General features: G+C 34.8%; 1 protein-coding gene across 8 annotated transcripts in view; it reads left to right on the top strand.

The window, feature by feature from the left end:
• Nucleotides 1-17,106, top strand: part of LOC118183889 (phosphatidylinositol 4-phosphate 5-kinase type-1 alpha-like) — a 488,382-nt gene that overhangs the window by 341,362 nt on the left and 129,914 nt on the right. For all 8 annotated transcript variants that reach the window (XM_085807847.1, XM_085807846.1, XM_085807843.1 and 5 more), the window contains 2 exons: nucleotides 6,781-6,945; nucleotides 10,007-10,255. In XM_085807847.1, the coding sequence (XP_085663973.1) occupies nucleotides 6,781-6,945; nucleotides 10,007-10,255 (414 nt within the window). The remainder of the gene's footprint in view (nucleotides 1-6,780; nucleotides 6,946-10,006; nucleotides 10,256-17,106) is intronic.

The following is a 17,106-nucleotide window of genomic DNA, read 5'->3' as shown; positions in this document are numbered from 1 at the left end:
ATATTAATGCATCATTATATCAGGAATAGCCATCACAGTGTCATATATTCCAGTTTATAATGCACAACCTATTCTTTATGAAGAAACCTGAAAGACGCGTATATGGTGCTCTTATCTTTTAAAGTCGTTCATTTGAAGATTTTTGCAGGCTTTCGAGTATTGGTATACTGAAATGAAAAGTGATAAAGAATATAATATGTATGTGGGAGAAATGCTTGAGGGAGTAAATAATTCTTCAAAGAGGGTGGTTTGTATTTAATGCTGGTGTGCAGAATGATGTTATTCTAGGGCTTGTAACTTCAGGTTAGAATGTACTTTCAATCTAAATGAAGTGCCAGAATTAGGAATCAGATGTTTACTCTTTCTGTAGTCTTTTTGAAGACTTTAGTAAATCTCATCTCCTTTATTGAAATATAGTTGATCTGGTGTTCCTTTCAGTTGGAAATATGGCTCCTGCCAAAAGAACAGACACAAAGCTGATTTCAAATGCAAAGTCATTCTATTTACAAAAGAAAATATAAATTATTTAGCAGCAGGATGTTTGGTGTTGGTGAAAGCTGCATATGTGAGTAGAAGAAAAATGAAATCACGAGAATTAATATGCCAAACTGTAAATGTGCTTTTCGTAAAAAAAAAAAAAACAAAATGGCTTTTCGTAGAAGAAAGCATTGCGGACTGGGGCTTAGAAAAATTGTCAGAATGGATCATTTGTAACAAAAAACACATTTGTTTGTCTTAGAATGGACAAAAAAAGAATGGAAATGAAAGTGAAAACTTTAAAGTAACTTTCAGTAGATGTACAGGGTGTTTCTTGGACCCATTTTGATGTTTAATAACTCATAAAATAATGAAGATATAAACAAACTTATGGCATTTATTGATGGAATAACTTATATATTTTCCTTTTCAGGTTTGAATATCTTTACTTTTGTAAATATCATCTGCGCGTGTGGTTAATTTTATATAATTTCATTTTCCAGTCTAAATATCTGTACTTTTCTAAATATTGCCTGCTTATTAATTGCATTTTTCTCTCTTTTGTTTTTGGCAATTATTGCAATGTTATGGACTTTTTCCTTTGGGGATTTGTAAAGGACAATGTTTACAGGGAGAGAGTGTCGAACATTGATGACCTAAAAGCCAGAATTATAACCGCAATAACCTTTATGGATGCCGACATGCTTGCGGGTACCTGGCATGAAATTGAATATCGACTTGATATTCTCCGTGCGACGAAGGGGGCTCTCGTGAAAGTTCATTGACAAGGGTCATGAAACTTTTTGAGTCTATCTAACCATTTTTGTTATTAATTTTAATCTATCTTTATTATTTTATGAGTTATTAAACATCAAAATGGGTCCGGGACTTTATAAACACCCTGTATAATAAGGAATAATTTAGTTCTACAAGGAAAAAAAAAAACAAAATTTCACAAAGGTTTCCGAAAGGTTTGATTAACAAATTGATAAGTTTCCAGAAGTATGCTATTGACCTACGAAAGCAAAAAATTATTTACTGTCACATATTGAAAATAAGGAAGAAACTCCAGTAATGTTTGATATGAGAGGAAATAAAACAATGTGAAAGGAACAAAATTGGTTCACTTAGAAACAAATAGTGAAATGGTCATGAAAAATCTCACCTACCCCTCATGCTATCCTGCTTAGTGGGCATTACAAAATTAAACTCGTGGTTAGTTTTAAATCGTGGCTATTTTCACTTCATGTTTTGCGAATACAGATTGTTTTTAGCATGAAATATTATTTTACATGCTGCACATTTGCACTTCTTATTTAGTGTCATTTGCCTTATTTTTAAATCAGCAGCTCGACGGCCATCCTCTGGCTATTTTCACTTCATGTTCTGCGAATACAGATTGTTTTTAGCATGAAATATTATTTTACATGCTGCACATTTGCACTTCTTATTTAGTGTCATTTGCCTTATTTTTAAATCAGCAGCTCGACGGCCATCCTCTGGCTATTTTCACTTCATGTTCTGCGAATACAGACCGTTTTTAGCATGAAATATTATTTTTCATGCTGCGCATTTGCACTGCCTTAAGGAATCCAGAAAGTCAGACGGATCTAACAGATAATACGAAGAAATTGCTGACATCACAGTTATTCCAGGCGAATCAACGCCATTAGATATGTGTATTAATAAACCTTTTTTTTAAACATTTAACGTGAAAGTGGAATAAGTGGATGTTGGAAGGTGAAAAACATTCACAAAAGGAGGCCAAATGTGTCATGCTAGCATAGAAATTAGTGTGTAAATGGATAATAAAAGCATGGAATGAAATTTAAAAAGTAATTTCTAAAATGTAGTTTGTCTAACAGTCAGATGCAATGGATGATTATTTATTTATGGTTCAGAATAACCATGATGGTGAAGAGGAAATAGAATTCAATGATGTAACGGAAGACAAATATGATTAACTTTTCATGTTATTCGATTATGAAATTTTTTTACTTTGTAAGTTACGCGAGAAACAAACAGTTGGTACCTTCGTTAAAATGAAAGCATCGCATAAAGTGCATTGGATGAACGAATGCAAACCAAGTACTATGAAGACCCAAATGTCTTCCCTAGAGGCTTATTACAAGAAATAGATGAAAACAAACCAATGAATTGTAACGATGTCATGGTTAATCCCATTGAATATACTAATATCAAATACCAGCTAGATATATATGACTTGAGAAAGAAAAGCAGTCCTGATGCAATATTAAAATCAAACACATTATGTATGTTATATGAACAATATTCTGAACCTGAATAGACTAATGGCTCTAAAATGCAAGGCCACACTGGGGTTTGTGTATACAGTAAACTTTTTTCCCAGTGTACTTCTATGGGACACTTCTTGTCGAATTTTGATGCAGAGATACTTGCAATCAATCCCATTGGCTCTGGAAAACCTCAAGATAAAGATCGATTTTTGCTCTAAAGCAGTTATTCTATTCAATTCCAAAGCAGCCATCCAGGCTGTAGTTATAAATCATGATACAGATATCCAGATTATCTCAGAAATAAGAGAAACCTTAAACTTCTTTATAAACACAGCAAAACAATCGTTTTTCAATGGATCCTTTCACATGTAGGTATTGATTGTAACGAAAAGGCATATTCCCTAGTCAAGATAGGAACACTTGCGCTACGAGACAGCAAACCACTTCATGCAGAGTCACTTAACCCCTTCGCTTCGACTGTCACGTCTACGTGCCAGCAACGAACACACTCACCTACCGGCCGACACGCTGGTGTGACAGAGCATTTCCCCGTTTACTACCTACTGTCACGTATTTGTTCCAGCGTCCTGGAACGTTTTTCAAACTATAATTTCTGCCACAAGATGGCACTGTATGTCCATATGGTTTCAGATACATGTACATTAGACCTTCTACTCGAAATGAGAGAAGCATGACTCACATACACGTGTTTTTGATTATATAAACAAACGGGGAACTAAATGTTTCCGAATGGCGTGATTTATGACGTCCCTTTAAATCGCACTTTATTCGCACATGGTAGTTGTTTATTGTAAGTAGAAGTTTTATATGCGCTAAAGCGTTGAGTATTTCGGTTTACAGTTCAGTTTTTAGAAAATAATTATATCTTGTTAGACGTGAATTCTTTCTGTTTTTACCGTTGCAATGTCGAAGCGTCGAAAATGTTTAACAGAGCATGAAATAGCAGAAATGATGCAAAATATTTCAGATATTGATTCTGAAATTCTGATATTCTGATATTGATTCTGAAAGATTAACTGAAAGACATTTTCCAAAACTCTGTTCAGAAGAGACTGATAAGAAAATGAGACGACGATGCTTCGTTTGTTCACATTCCCGGAAAAATCCTCCAAAACGGCAAATGAGTTATTACGAGTTCAAGGAATGTAACGTAGGACTGTGTGTAGATCCCTATTTTCAAATTTTTCATTCGAAAAGAGAATTTTAAGTAATATATTTAGTTTTCAGATGTATAATGTTAAAAGTCATAAAATGGTGAGTAATTAAAATAAAATGTGTAAATGCATTTAAACAAGAAATAAGGTAATTAAAGTATATATATATAAAAATATTTATAAAGCATAAGCCGTTTAAATACTCTATAGAGCATTATTAAACAATGCGTTGATACTTTGGAAATTTCATGGATTTAGGCTTACTAGCAAAAAAGCCCCCAGCCCTGGAGAGACGCTCGCGGAAGACGCTGCTGGCCTCCGCGATAAGCGCATGTTTTCGCTACCCGGCTCGAAGGGGTTAAAAAGCATATTTTTGAGAAATTAATGGATACTCTTAAATCTGACCAGACAGCAAAAGCAACAGGCAAATCCTGGGCTAACATTCAAGATGCATGGAAAAAGTTTTGTCAAAAACTCCATAAAGAGGCGGTGGCAAACTTCAGACTGCAAACAGGTCACGATCGCATAGCACATCATCTTAATAAAATTGGCATCCTTCCATCTAGTATATGCCACATTTGCAATTCGGGCATCTTCTGAAATGGCCAGAATAGATAAAAAGAGTCTCGGAAATGTAATGAAATAAGTAAACTATATTGGAATGATAGAGCTTTCATGAACTCCTTGTAAAAACTACATCTCTTATGTTCCTTTTCTTGTTTAACTTTTTATTTTTGTTCCCATGTTCATTTATTCTGATTCTTACTTTATAAATATTTGTTCTTTTTTATTATTTATCATTGTTCATGTGTGATACTTAAGCTGTTTTACATGTTTGAATTGATTTTTCCTATAAAGCCATTTGTGATAATATATATATAATTACGTCAGGTCATTTAATTAAACAGCATTTAGGTACGCAGAGAAATCTAATTTTTTTGTGCTCATCTTTTCCTTATTTTTAAATTTATCATTTTTATATTTGACATATTATGTACACCCATAGAACTCGTTCTTATTCTATGTATTAAAAATGCATGTCATATGCCAGAATATATGGTTATTAAAATCAAACTTTTGTGCAGTTAGAATCTGATTTTGTTTCTGAAAACACGTCTATATTTGTAAAATCGAAAAAATTGTACAAAAATAATTAAAAGTAAATCTAAAAGCATATTTTTTCAAAATATATTTTCATATTCTTAATTTAATTCTTAGCTGTGTATGTATGTGCATTTATTTACAATTTCATTATGATGTATATTATACAGGGTGGTGAGAAAAAATTTCCCCGATATTTGAGCCCCTAATGGCCTATCTGCTCAACCAATCGAAATGAAATTTCAGATATTGTTATTTGAAGATATGCACTTGAGATTGTGATAATTTAAAATAATAGAGCTCTCACAGTTATGGTTGCAGTGAGAATTTTCGAAGGACAACACCCACCTTTTTTTTCATTTGCAAATTGATCAGCGCATTGAAAAACCATAAATGGCATTGAAACAATGCACATATGACGAAAAATGTCAGCATAAAACATCTATAGAGAAAAGCATTATAAAGGACCACTGACAGCATAAAAGAGAGGCCAAAATTTTTTTAATTGATTTGCAAGTTTTCAGCACGCCCACCTTCACAGACAATAATGCATTACATGTGGGAGATAGTTGCCAACAATGATGAACTTATCATTGTAAGAGGAATCTGTATAACATCACATTTTACGGCATCTTTCAATTCTGACAAATCTCCTAGTTTTCATATATTCACCTTAGATTTAAGGTTACTTCAGAACCAGAAGTCCGTTGGAGAGAAGTCGGGATCACAGTGGCCACAAAACTGCAAAGTAATGCGAGATGACTCTATCTTCAAAGTGCTGTTACAGCACTTGCCAACCACATGTGCCAACGTATGGAGGAGCACCATAATGCATCCATTGCTATGTCATTGACTTTTCGCTGTGGAAGTGACTTCAAAGAAATATGGACCGAGAAGGATTGTACTTTCAGTGGCACACTACGCAACCACTTTAGATTCATATAAAAGCACTGATGCTGCATCATGAGGATTTTGGTCGGCTGAGTAAAGTTGTTCCTGGAGTTTACATTCCCAGTTAAGAAGAAATGTGTGTTGTCGTTCCATAATATCTGCAGCAGCCACCTGCTATCTTCATCATATCCGATAAGGAAAAAATTTGCAAAGTTGTCATGCTGCTCCTCGTAACTTTCAAGCGACATCTCCTGTAACTTTGTAGTTTTGTGGCCACTATGATCTCTGACCTCACCTCAATGGATTTCTGATTCCTGGTTTATTTTCGATCTACATTGTGCACATCAAATCCATGAGACATATCTGAATTGAAAGATGCCATAAAATGTGAAGTCCTACAGATTCCTCCTGCGATCTTATATTTATTGTCGTCATTGTTAATAATCTCTGCATGCAATGCGAAGGTGGATTACTGAAAGCTTGTAACTCCAATAAATGTCCCCCCCCCCGCTCTCTTGTGTTATTGTCTTTGACGATGTTCTTCTTTGCAAATGTTTTATGCCAGCAGCTTTCATGATATGTGTATCGTGCCAATGCCATTTATGGTTTTCCCAGTGCAATGACCAATTTATTCAGGGAAAAGGTAGGTGTTACCATTCGAAAACAACTGGTTTAACCAGAATTTGTTTGTACTGAAATGTGTTTAATGTTATTCTGCATGACGATGATGTACTTCATTTAAAATTTTAGAAATTTGCCTTACAAGTAGAACTTTTATGGAGATTTTTAAAAATTAATGCAAAAAATTACGTAGTTCAATTTATTTAAAAGTAATTTTTTTTATCATTGTTTATAGTAACAATTTTGCTTTCTATCAGGTTTCTGCTGCACAAGAACTGCAACAACAAGCTATGGCTGGGCCAAAGACTCCAACTAGTGCACCTCCTGTGACTCCAGGCCAGATGCTTGACCGTAGAAAAGTAAAAGAAAGAAAAATAGGACACAGGAGAGTTGATGAGGAAGGCCAAATTACATTTAAAAAAGTGAGCTGTTTTTTCATTTTTCATATAAATTAAAAATTTTGTAGTAAATTATATGATGTGTAGTTGGTCATCTTGCTTAAAGTTTTTACTGTAATGTTATTTAATAAAAATATTTTTAATGCAGTATTATCATCATCACAATGTGGTATTTTCATCTGTATTTATAAGTTTTTAATTGTATCCCAATTCAGATGATCTGAAATGCGCTTTTAATGATTATTCTAACACAAAACGGCCAGGTATCTGATATTGCATAGTACAATTCCTTTTTAGTTTTACCTTCTGGAAAATTCATATTGTGTAAATACTTTTAGGTTTTGTATAGTTTATAGGAATTTTCTTAGTCATTCCATAGAATCGTTGAGATGTTTTTGTATGATCAGATATATTCGATAGTCAAATAATCGTGCTTTCTATGTGTGTGTTTTAAGGAAGTGAACATGTCTTTAAAAAAATGAGTTTATGAAATAATTTCTTGATTTCTGCACCATCTCCATTTCTTACTTGGCAAATAGACAGCGAAGTTAACTATCACGTTTTGAAAATCTGCAGAATATAAACATGAAAGATAGCTTAAATTCGAAAAAAAAATAATTTGAGAAGGAATATTTATCTGGTAAAAATATTTTCAGTGAAAGATATTATGCTTAAAAAATTAGAAATACCCAAAAAAAATTACATATTTGTTTGAGTATAAATTTAGACTTGTGTAAAATGGAGGGAGAACTTTTCTGTAATCAGAATATTTATGTTTGTTTTTTAATCTCTAACATAATTAATTAAACTCCATTTACTGGGAACTGATGCAGCAAACCAGAATCCACACTGGCTTTCAAAGGTTCAGCATATGATGCAAATTAGCAATTTTCAAACACATAGTTCAATTTGAGTGGCTAAAAATATTGATGCAGATTAGTGCAGGCCCGAACACATCTGTCCTTATCTGCTTAAGTCAACTCGTGAAGCACCCAGTGATTGAACTTGTACATCAACTTTATGTGATGCATAGCGCAACTAATGAATGTCACTAATGTCTAACTCCTTAGCAAGCTCTCGAGTGGCTGCATACTGATTTTCTTCCGCAAGTTCTCGCAGGCGGCCCCATCAACATCAGTAGGCCAGCCAGAGCACTCTGCTTCTTCAATGTCATAGTAGTTATTTTGAACTGGTACCAAAACTTGTACCAAACTTTCACAGTGCCGTATGATACAACATTAGTACCTAAAGCTATACACAAGATTTGGTGACACACTGCAGCTGACTTTTTACAATAGAACTACGATTATGATTCTAATCTGTTAGCAAGATTGTTCCATTTTAGACACCTGGTACTTAATGATAATGAAATTTTTTGTACAGGTTTCATAACACAGTCTTCTAAAGCATGTCTCTTTCTTTCAAAAACCAAAAATTGGTTGATAAAATATAATTAAACACATCATCATGAACTGCTTGGGCAGACGATATTTGCGATGGCAGGAAACTTAAAATTCAAAATTTAGATAATATGTGCACTGAAATCTTACGGTGATCACCTTTAAGAATAGACAGTATTTCTGAGAATACAGACAAACATTTATAATCTACTTCATTACTATTCATATTCTGTGAAGGCAAAAATCATTTGAAACCATGGTGGTCAGTTGTGATTGTTCAACATGAGAAACTGAGAAAAACCTAAAGGTGTAAATTATTTGAGATAATGTTACATTTCAGAGTTGATTGTTTTTTACAAAGCACACTTGTTTTGTCCCACATTAGCTTCAGAAAAATTTGGTCAATTTAATCGATAAATTGTGTGTGCTACACTGTAAAGATCTTATACTTTATATCATCTACTATATGCATACACACTGAATATTTACTTAATTGCAACTACTTTTTCAGGAGGCTGTTGATAACTTCCACAGATGAAATTATCATAGTACTTATAGGATAAATATATGGCTGCATATCCATTCTGTATCTTAATGCCTTTTCAAAAAGTCGTGATTGCTCAAACATTAAAAACCTCTGTTGGTTATAAAACTAGTGGGATGTGACCATTTTATTGTGGTAAAGATCTGCAACCGATGGCCACGAACATGTGCAAGGGCAAAATCGGAGTAACTACTATATTTTTTTTTTTCCCCTTTGAGAACATACAGACTCCCCGTGCACCACATATGTACAACACGGGGCAAACTACTATATTGTGGTCCAAGTTTCAAGTAAAAAGCATAAAATCTGAGTGCAGATATTACACCCTTTGATATGACATGTGTATCTAAATTGCTGTTGCATATTCCAAGATGACAGTATGTGATGCCAGTGAAGCGGTATTCTACTTGATTGGCTGGAAGAACATTCACAGAGATGCATCATTATGAATTGCCTTCTTTTAACTCTTGTAGTCCTCACAGAGCAGTTCTTACCAAAAATTTCAGCCTTGTAGCCTACATACATCAAAGAAGAGAGAGTCTTGAGAGGAAATAATGAAATATGTACAAGTATCAATTATAGTCTGGTTTTTAATTAGTAATTATAAATAAATACTTTCTAATAAAAAACTTTAAAACGTTTTGTGAGCCACAAAAAATTGTCTTGCAACTTACTTATAGAGAGCACCTTGTGTTGCAGTGAACAGTAAAGCACTTCTAATGTAGATTGGGCCATCTAGGTTGTTAATCCTACACCAACATCTAACGTCATTATTGACTGCCATCTGGGATATATGGGGTGAGGTCCCCTAGAATTAGCACCTACTTTAATCTGTGCAAGAATGCATCCAGGCCTTCTTCCATCCTTAAAGTGCCCCGACAACTATTATGATGGTGCTCGTGATTTAATGAAGACTGTACATTAAGTGAACTTTCACACTGAGAAATTAATTGAATTTGGTTTTATTCTTATGTAGCTGGAACATAAATTGTGCGAAACATCATACATACTTAAGAGAGTTAGAAAACATGTGGAAATAGGGTATAATTGAATGAGTTTTCTAACATGTTAAGTATGTTGCCAAATTATTTTTCAGACTGTGTATTAATTTTGATTGCATATGTATTGATTTTTCTTATAGATTCAAACATCTCAAATTATGGGCTCTATTCAGTTGGGCATTGGGCATGCTGTTGGTAGCTTAGCATCTAAACCAGAGAGAGATCTTCTAATGCAAGACTTTACTATAGTAGAAACTACATCATTTCCTCGAGATGGAAGTAATATCACACCAGCTCATCATTATAGTGATTTTAAGTTCAAAGCATATGCACCTGTGGCATTTCGTTATTTTCGGGATTTGTTTGGTATCCAACCCGACGATTTTTTAGTATGTATTTTGTTTTTATGTTAGTTTTTAATCGAAATTAAAAATTGAAAGTATATTTATTACAAGTTTAGTTTTGAAGCTGTAGTCTGTTACTGTTTTGATTTCCCATTAAATTAAAGCTGTATATGTAGAAATATGAATTAATGCAACAGTAATGAAAATTTCAACACATCATCATTAACTGATTAAAGAACAATCTAAAATACTGTTACTTTCATTGTATAGCAATATTTTTAAGCGACTACATAGAGTAGAAGATGGCAGCTGAGATTGAAAGGAATGGTGAGAAAGGGTGTAGAGTTACCAGTTTTGCAGTCACCTGTTGTAAGGAGATTTGTGACATGGGTGATATAAAGTATCGTTTGTTGCTGATAAATGGTTCTTTGAAATCATTCAGTTTAGAATGTCTAGTATCTGATCCAGACGCTGTAGTCATTTTGAGCATGATTGTCATCCAAAACTGGACATTGGCTAGAGCACACAAATAAAGGATGACTTGCATTGTAGTCTCGCTTGATGAAGTGGGGAGAATTAGTGTTGTGTGGAAACAATGATGTTTTATGACTGGGCTAAACCAGAAAGGAAGCTGACTTTGAGGTGCCCTGAGGTGACAAATTTTAGTTAGGATGTTGATACATATTTAAGATGTCTTGCTAATTCTATGCTGTTCAGGTTACATTGTTTGTTAGGCTTTTCATCAAAACTTTGGTAACATTTTTATTCTTTGTTTATCAATAGTACAGGTAACATTGTTTGTTAGGCTTTTCACCAAAACTTTCATAACATTTTTATTCTTTGTTTATCAATAGAAATTATACTGAAATTGTACTCTGATTTCTAGTCTTTGTTTATCAATAGTAATTAATTGTACTGGAATTTTTTACTCTGATTTTTACCTTTCACATTTATTCTACAGATAAAATCAAATGCCCCTGGATAAAATATTTATTGTCTATGAGAATTTTTTTGAAAATTACAATTCTTTTGATGAATAATATTTTGATTGTCATATGCTGTTGTATCTAATATAAACATACACATCCTATGCTGCTGAAGTGTCTGCAAGTATGGTGAAGTCTCTTAGTTGCCATCATTTGCTATCATGGTTATTCTCTGAAAATGGTTAATATATTTGAGAACGTAAATAAAAATTGGTTTTTATAATTATGTAAATTTTATAAAAATGTCAAATTTCCCCTTTCCTTTTATCTCATGTAAAAAAAAAAAGGTCTCGGTTTCTTTCTCTATTTCTTGTGCCTGTAATTTTTCTGGGCTGGAATGTTTAAAATGCTCCAAAAAGAATAATCCATTTTTTGTACCTGGAAAAAAAAATTATTTCTTATTTTACATATTTTCTTGATTTCAAGCTAAAAAAATTCAAAAAATTAAAAATGAATACATATATTGTTCGTATATTTATTTTCAAACAATTTTCTTGAATAAAAAAATAAGCACTTTTTTACTATTTTATTGAAAATTATCCGACTAATAAGGGTTAAAAATATTTTATCTTAAATAAAGTACTGTAAATAGCTGAATTGCATTTCTATTTTTGCTGTAACAGCAAAACAATGTTTTTAGAAACAGCATTGAATCATTTCTCGTTTATTTTACCATCTCATTGGGATGTAATTTCTCGTATAAACTTCATTTAGCAATGATTTTGAAGCTCTGATTTTTTCATGTTCTTCATATACATTTGTTAATGTGTATGTTCAAGTGGTGCCTGATCAGTTTCTTTCACAAAGTCTTCCATTAAGGCATTCCTCCATTTAGGCTGATAGTCGTCTTTCACTTTGTCTCATTCAAACAAACATCTTCGTTTACATTACACGTGGGGAAAGCCAAGTATCCATGCAGCCAGTCTGATTACTGGAGTCAAATTGGGTTAAACTAAGGTATTCTTATTCACTTGACCATTGGCGAGTTAATATAACATTTATATATTCTCATCCATGAAGTTATTCTTTACACCCTTTTGTGGGTGAATTAGTTTCTCTGTATAAATTCAGGATGGTAATTATTCTTTGTGATATATACACCATATCCACAGAATACCTTATATACTTTATACTGCCTTTTTTTTTAACCTTTAGTCATAGACATATGCTTCTATTTACAAGAATGTTTTAAATGACAGATATTCTTGTTCTGGTATTTTAAGGTGTATCAATTTTGTAAAAATTGAGAAGTATAATTTAAGTAGTTATGAGGTATTTTCTCCCTTTTTTCCCTTCCCTCCTTCATAGTGTACAAGGTGCAACAAATATATATATATATATATAGACTGGTCCAATTAATCATTGTACTTACAGAATCAGTTCCCCGTAACATAACCTTCAAAATAGTCTCCTTCGGCATTCACACACTTCTGCATTTGGTGCTGCCGTTGCTGGTAATAGTTCTGGGGCAAGGTTTTTTGGAAGACCCTTCAGAAGATTCTTCGTTTTTGCCTGAACATCTTCAACTGAGGTAAAATGGGTTCGCTTTAAGTAAGATTTAACTTTAAGAAATAAAAAAAAAGTCGCATTGAGTCAAATCAGGTGAATAAGGAGAATGCCCGATCACAGTAATGTTTTTGCTGGTCAGAAACTGTTTGACAGATAGGGCCATGTGAGCAGATGCATTATCCTGGTGCAGCAACCATCCATCACTCCACACGTGTGGCCTTTTTTCCTAATTTTTTCATGAAATCTCTTTAGTACTTCAATGTGTTAGATTGTCCGGAAAATAATGCAGGTTTTTAACCTATATCTTTAAAGCAAAACTCAACTCAAAAAACAATGTTGTTGTAATAAAAATAAGCACCAGCTGAATCAATGCATTTTTGCCAGCGAAATACAAGTTTATTTATGCCGGTAGAATAAAATTCTGGAGTTCTGGACACGATAAAGTTGTTAAAGATGTTTTTGGCCTCGTCTTGGTTTCTGAAACACTTCTTCTGCAGAGTGTTTTTCAGATGTTTGAAAAAGTGGTAATCGGTCGGCGAGAGGTCAGGCGAATGTGGGGGAAGGGGGAGAGTCTAATATCCCAATTTGTTCAATTTCTGTAGGGTCAAGTTGCATGACGTGTGGCAGAGCATTTTGTCGTAAAAAAGAAATGGCCCCTTTCTTTTGGCCAATGCCGGGCACATGCATTGCAATTTTTGTTGCATTTCATTGATAACAGTACTTATCTGCTGTAATCGTTTCACCCAGATTTAGGAATCTGTGGTAGATGAGACTGGCCGCTAACTTCTAAACAGTCACCACAATTTTCTTTTGGTGCAAATTTGGCTTTGGACGGTGTTGTGGTTGCTGACTGTGGTCCAACCACTAAGCCGAATTCCGCCTATTGTTATAGAGAATCTACTTTTCATTGCACATAATGATTCATTCAATCAAGAAAAGGGTCATTTCTGTTGTGGAGAAGAGTAGACGACACTTCAAAACAGTGATTTTTTTATTTTCGCTCAGTTCGTGAGGCATCCACTTATCGAGCTTTAACTTTCCTATATGATTCAAGTGATCAGAAATTGTTGTTTTGCTTACGCCAAGCTCCTCCGCAAGCTCTCAAACAGTAGTGCATGGGTTCAAATTCTCCACGGTGAAACTTTTGGTACCACTGTTGAACTGTAGATTGATTAACACTTTTTTGCCCCGTACTTCGTTGATATTTCGAGCCGTTTGTGCTGCGCTGTGGCCTAGCTTGTACTCATAAAAGTAAATTTGCTAAAAATCCCTTTTTGACATCTAAACAAAAACACCTAGAAAATATTTTTAAAAATAATATTAGAACAAAATGATTATTATAGAGTGAAAATAGAGCTTCAAAATAATGTATAAACCAATGTAATTCAAAATATTTTTGTTGCTAAAAATGTACAAGAAAGGTAAAAAATTGCAAAAGCCTGCATTATTTTCCGGACAACCCGATAGTAGTGTTAATTAAGAGTCTGACCACTGGAAATCCACTCAGTCATTACAATTCCTTTAATGTCGAAGAAGACAATTAACATTGTCTTGAATTTTGATTCTGACATGCGTTCTTTTTTGGGTCTTGGGGGGGGGGGCTCCTGGAGACTTCCACTGCATCAACTGGCCCTTACTTTTTGGGTCATAGGTAAAAATCCATGTCTCATCACATGTTACAACATATTCCAAGAAATTTGGCTCATTCGCAATGCATTCTTACATGTCCACACAGGCGTTTTTACGGTACTGTTCTTGGTCATCGAACAGAACTTCTGGAACAGCCTTTGCACTAATCTTCCTCTTGTGAAATTCGTCAGTTAAAATGCATTGAACAGGTTCCCTATCCAAGTTAACCGACTCCGCCACTGCACAAACGCTTCATCTTTGTTCACCTGGATCACATCATGAACTTTGGCAATGTTTTGGTCAGTTAATCACTGACCTTTAGACACCCAGCTCATTCATCATCTTCCATTTTGCCCCCCCCCTGAAAACCACTTATGCTATTCAAACACTCGTGCATGAGACAAAGTTTCATATCCATAAGCTTCAGTGATTATTTGAAATTTTTTCTGTGGCTGATTTCTTAAGTTTCACAAGAAACTTTATCTTAATTCACTGTTCGGATTTTGCGTTAGACATTTTTCCAGCAGAATGCAGTTGTACTTGTTCACTCAAAGATGCAGTACTCCCAGCTGGTGTGATCGATTAAGTCGAAACTGACCATATGGGAAGAGAAGGTGTGTGGGATGACATCACCTAAACAATTGTTCCCAACTTCACTTTTTTCAAGCTACACAGTCTCATTTTTTTGTGTGTGTGTGTCGGTCGCACCTCATAATTTGAAGCATACTCAATGCATATTCAAGAGGTCCAGGGCAAAGCATTTTTCATTTTTCACCCACCAACATTGAAATAACCTAATGAATCTTCAAAAATGGCACCCAAAATAAAAAGTGGGAGACAATAATTTGTTATCACCAGGGTTTGGCCATTGAATCTCCTAATCTCTAGCCACGCTTTAAAAGGGGGGAGTGTATATAAGGTATTTTCTCCCTCCTTCGAGTATGCCTTTGTGGTGTAACGGTAGCACACTTGGTGCATATTCGAGAGGTCCAGATTTGAGTCCCAGTTAGGACATTGCTTATTTTTCAAGTCTCCCGCTTCAAAGTAACCTAATGACTTTACAGTGGTGCCTGAACTTAAAGGTGTTGGACAATAATTCCTCACCATCAGGATTTGTCGACTGGGTCCCCTTTAAAAGGTTGAGTATATAACGTATTTTCTTCCTCCTTTCTGCATGCATTCGTGGTATAATGGTTAGCCCCCTCAGCATGTATTCGAGAGGTCCAATCAAGGAAGGAATTTCATCTTGGCTGTAATTAAAGAACTCTGTAAATTACTTGGCATAGACAAAATCCAAATGACATCATTGCATCCACAGTCAGACGGCATGGTAGAGCAGTTAAATCAAACCATCCTGAACATCTCACTATACATGAATCCATAACATCTCACTGATGGTTTCCAGCAGAAACCAGACTGAGACTAGAAGTTATCTCTGTATTCACTGGCCTGTTTCAGTGCTGTCCATGAGACTACCTGTTATTCCCCATACCAGATGCTCTTCTGTCAGTACCTGTGTCTGCCTTGTGATCTGTTGTTTGGTTGTCCTCCGGATACACCTTCATGGCGTGAGGAGTACATTCAAGATCTCTAGGCACGATTTGAAGGGATACACAATTTTGTGCAAGATCAACTTAACATGGCAACGGAGCAGATGAGTTCGACAGAAAGGACTTTCTTCTAAACTACAGTCTCCCTGGGATAGTCCTTACACAGTTTTAAACTGGCTGAACATCGTAATTTGGATCCATGTAATATCAAATTCTAAGCCTAAAATTGTTCATTACAGCAGGCTAGCCCCTTATTATGGCCATAATGTAAGACCATGATCTGTTTGTCTACAAATTAGTAAATTCATGCATTTAATTATGGATTCAGTATTTGATTTGTTGTATGTTATTTGTTTAAATTTTAATATTGCATTCATTTCCCTTAGTTATGTGGCTTCCTGTGCAGGGATCGTACTGTAATCTGTTGGAAGGCAGCAGTGTTATAAATTTTGTATATATGCAAATTACGTATCTTGTATAATGTGACATGGGGTCTGGGGAGAGTGGAGCTTTGCTGGAGGTGTGGAATTGGGGGGGTGGCTATTTCGATGAGTTGACAGGGTCACAGTGTTGGGAATGGTTTTTTCAGACTGTTCGCCAAATTTGGCAGGGGACATCAGACTTGGCAACTGTTTGAAGACGTTTTGGTCCGATCCCTGTGTGAGTGTGGTTGAGTAGCTGTGATTGGTCCCTTTGTGTGGCTGTGGGTATGTTCGACAGTTATACATCACTTCATGCATGTGTGCCTTCCAGTGGTTTCAAGTGGACTAGAAATTTCTGAGCAGCCAGGGTAGGGCCATTTGGATCTGGAGCAGCTATCAGTTATTAATTCAGAGCTGTCTTTGGCATACTGAGATATCCAAGAGAGCTTTGCCTTTTAGATACGCTTTGCATTGTGTCTAACGTTCATAGTAGTTTGAAATGTATATAATGATAATGCTCTGTAATATTGGGAAGAGCTGTACGAGTGCTTCTGTGGATAATTCCAGAAGTGTAGAGTGTTTCTTTTGGGAAAATAAATTTTATCAAGCTAATATCCGTTCTATGTGCATTTAATCCATTGCAAACCTGTACACACACAGCAATATTTTATGCAGGAATTCAATTTTATATAGTTCAATAACTTGAACCATATATTGTAAAGTGAATTAAAGTCAGTTTGGAGGTTTTTTTAATGTCACCGTGTAGCATGACCTCAGTTTCTCCTGATTTTCTTGCAAAA

This window comes from Stegodyphus dumicola, chromosome X1, assembly GCF_044657685.1.
Source record: "Stegodyphus dumicola isolate Sdum_Otavi_A_Nest chromosome X1, ASM4465768v1".
Classification (NCBI taxonomy): Eukaryota; Metazoa; Arthropoda; class Arachnida; order Araneae; family Eresidae; genus Stegodyphus; species Stegodyphus dumicola.
Note: the sequence above shows the minus strand (reverse complement) of the source record. Positions and strands in the feature narration are given on the sequence as shown.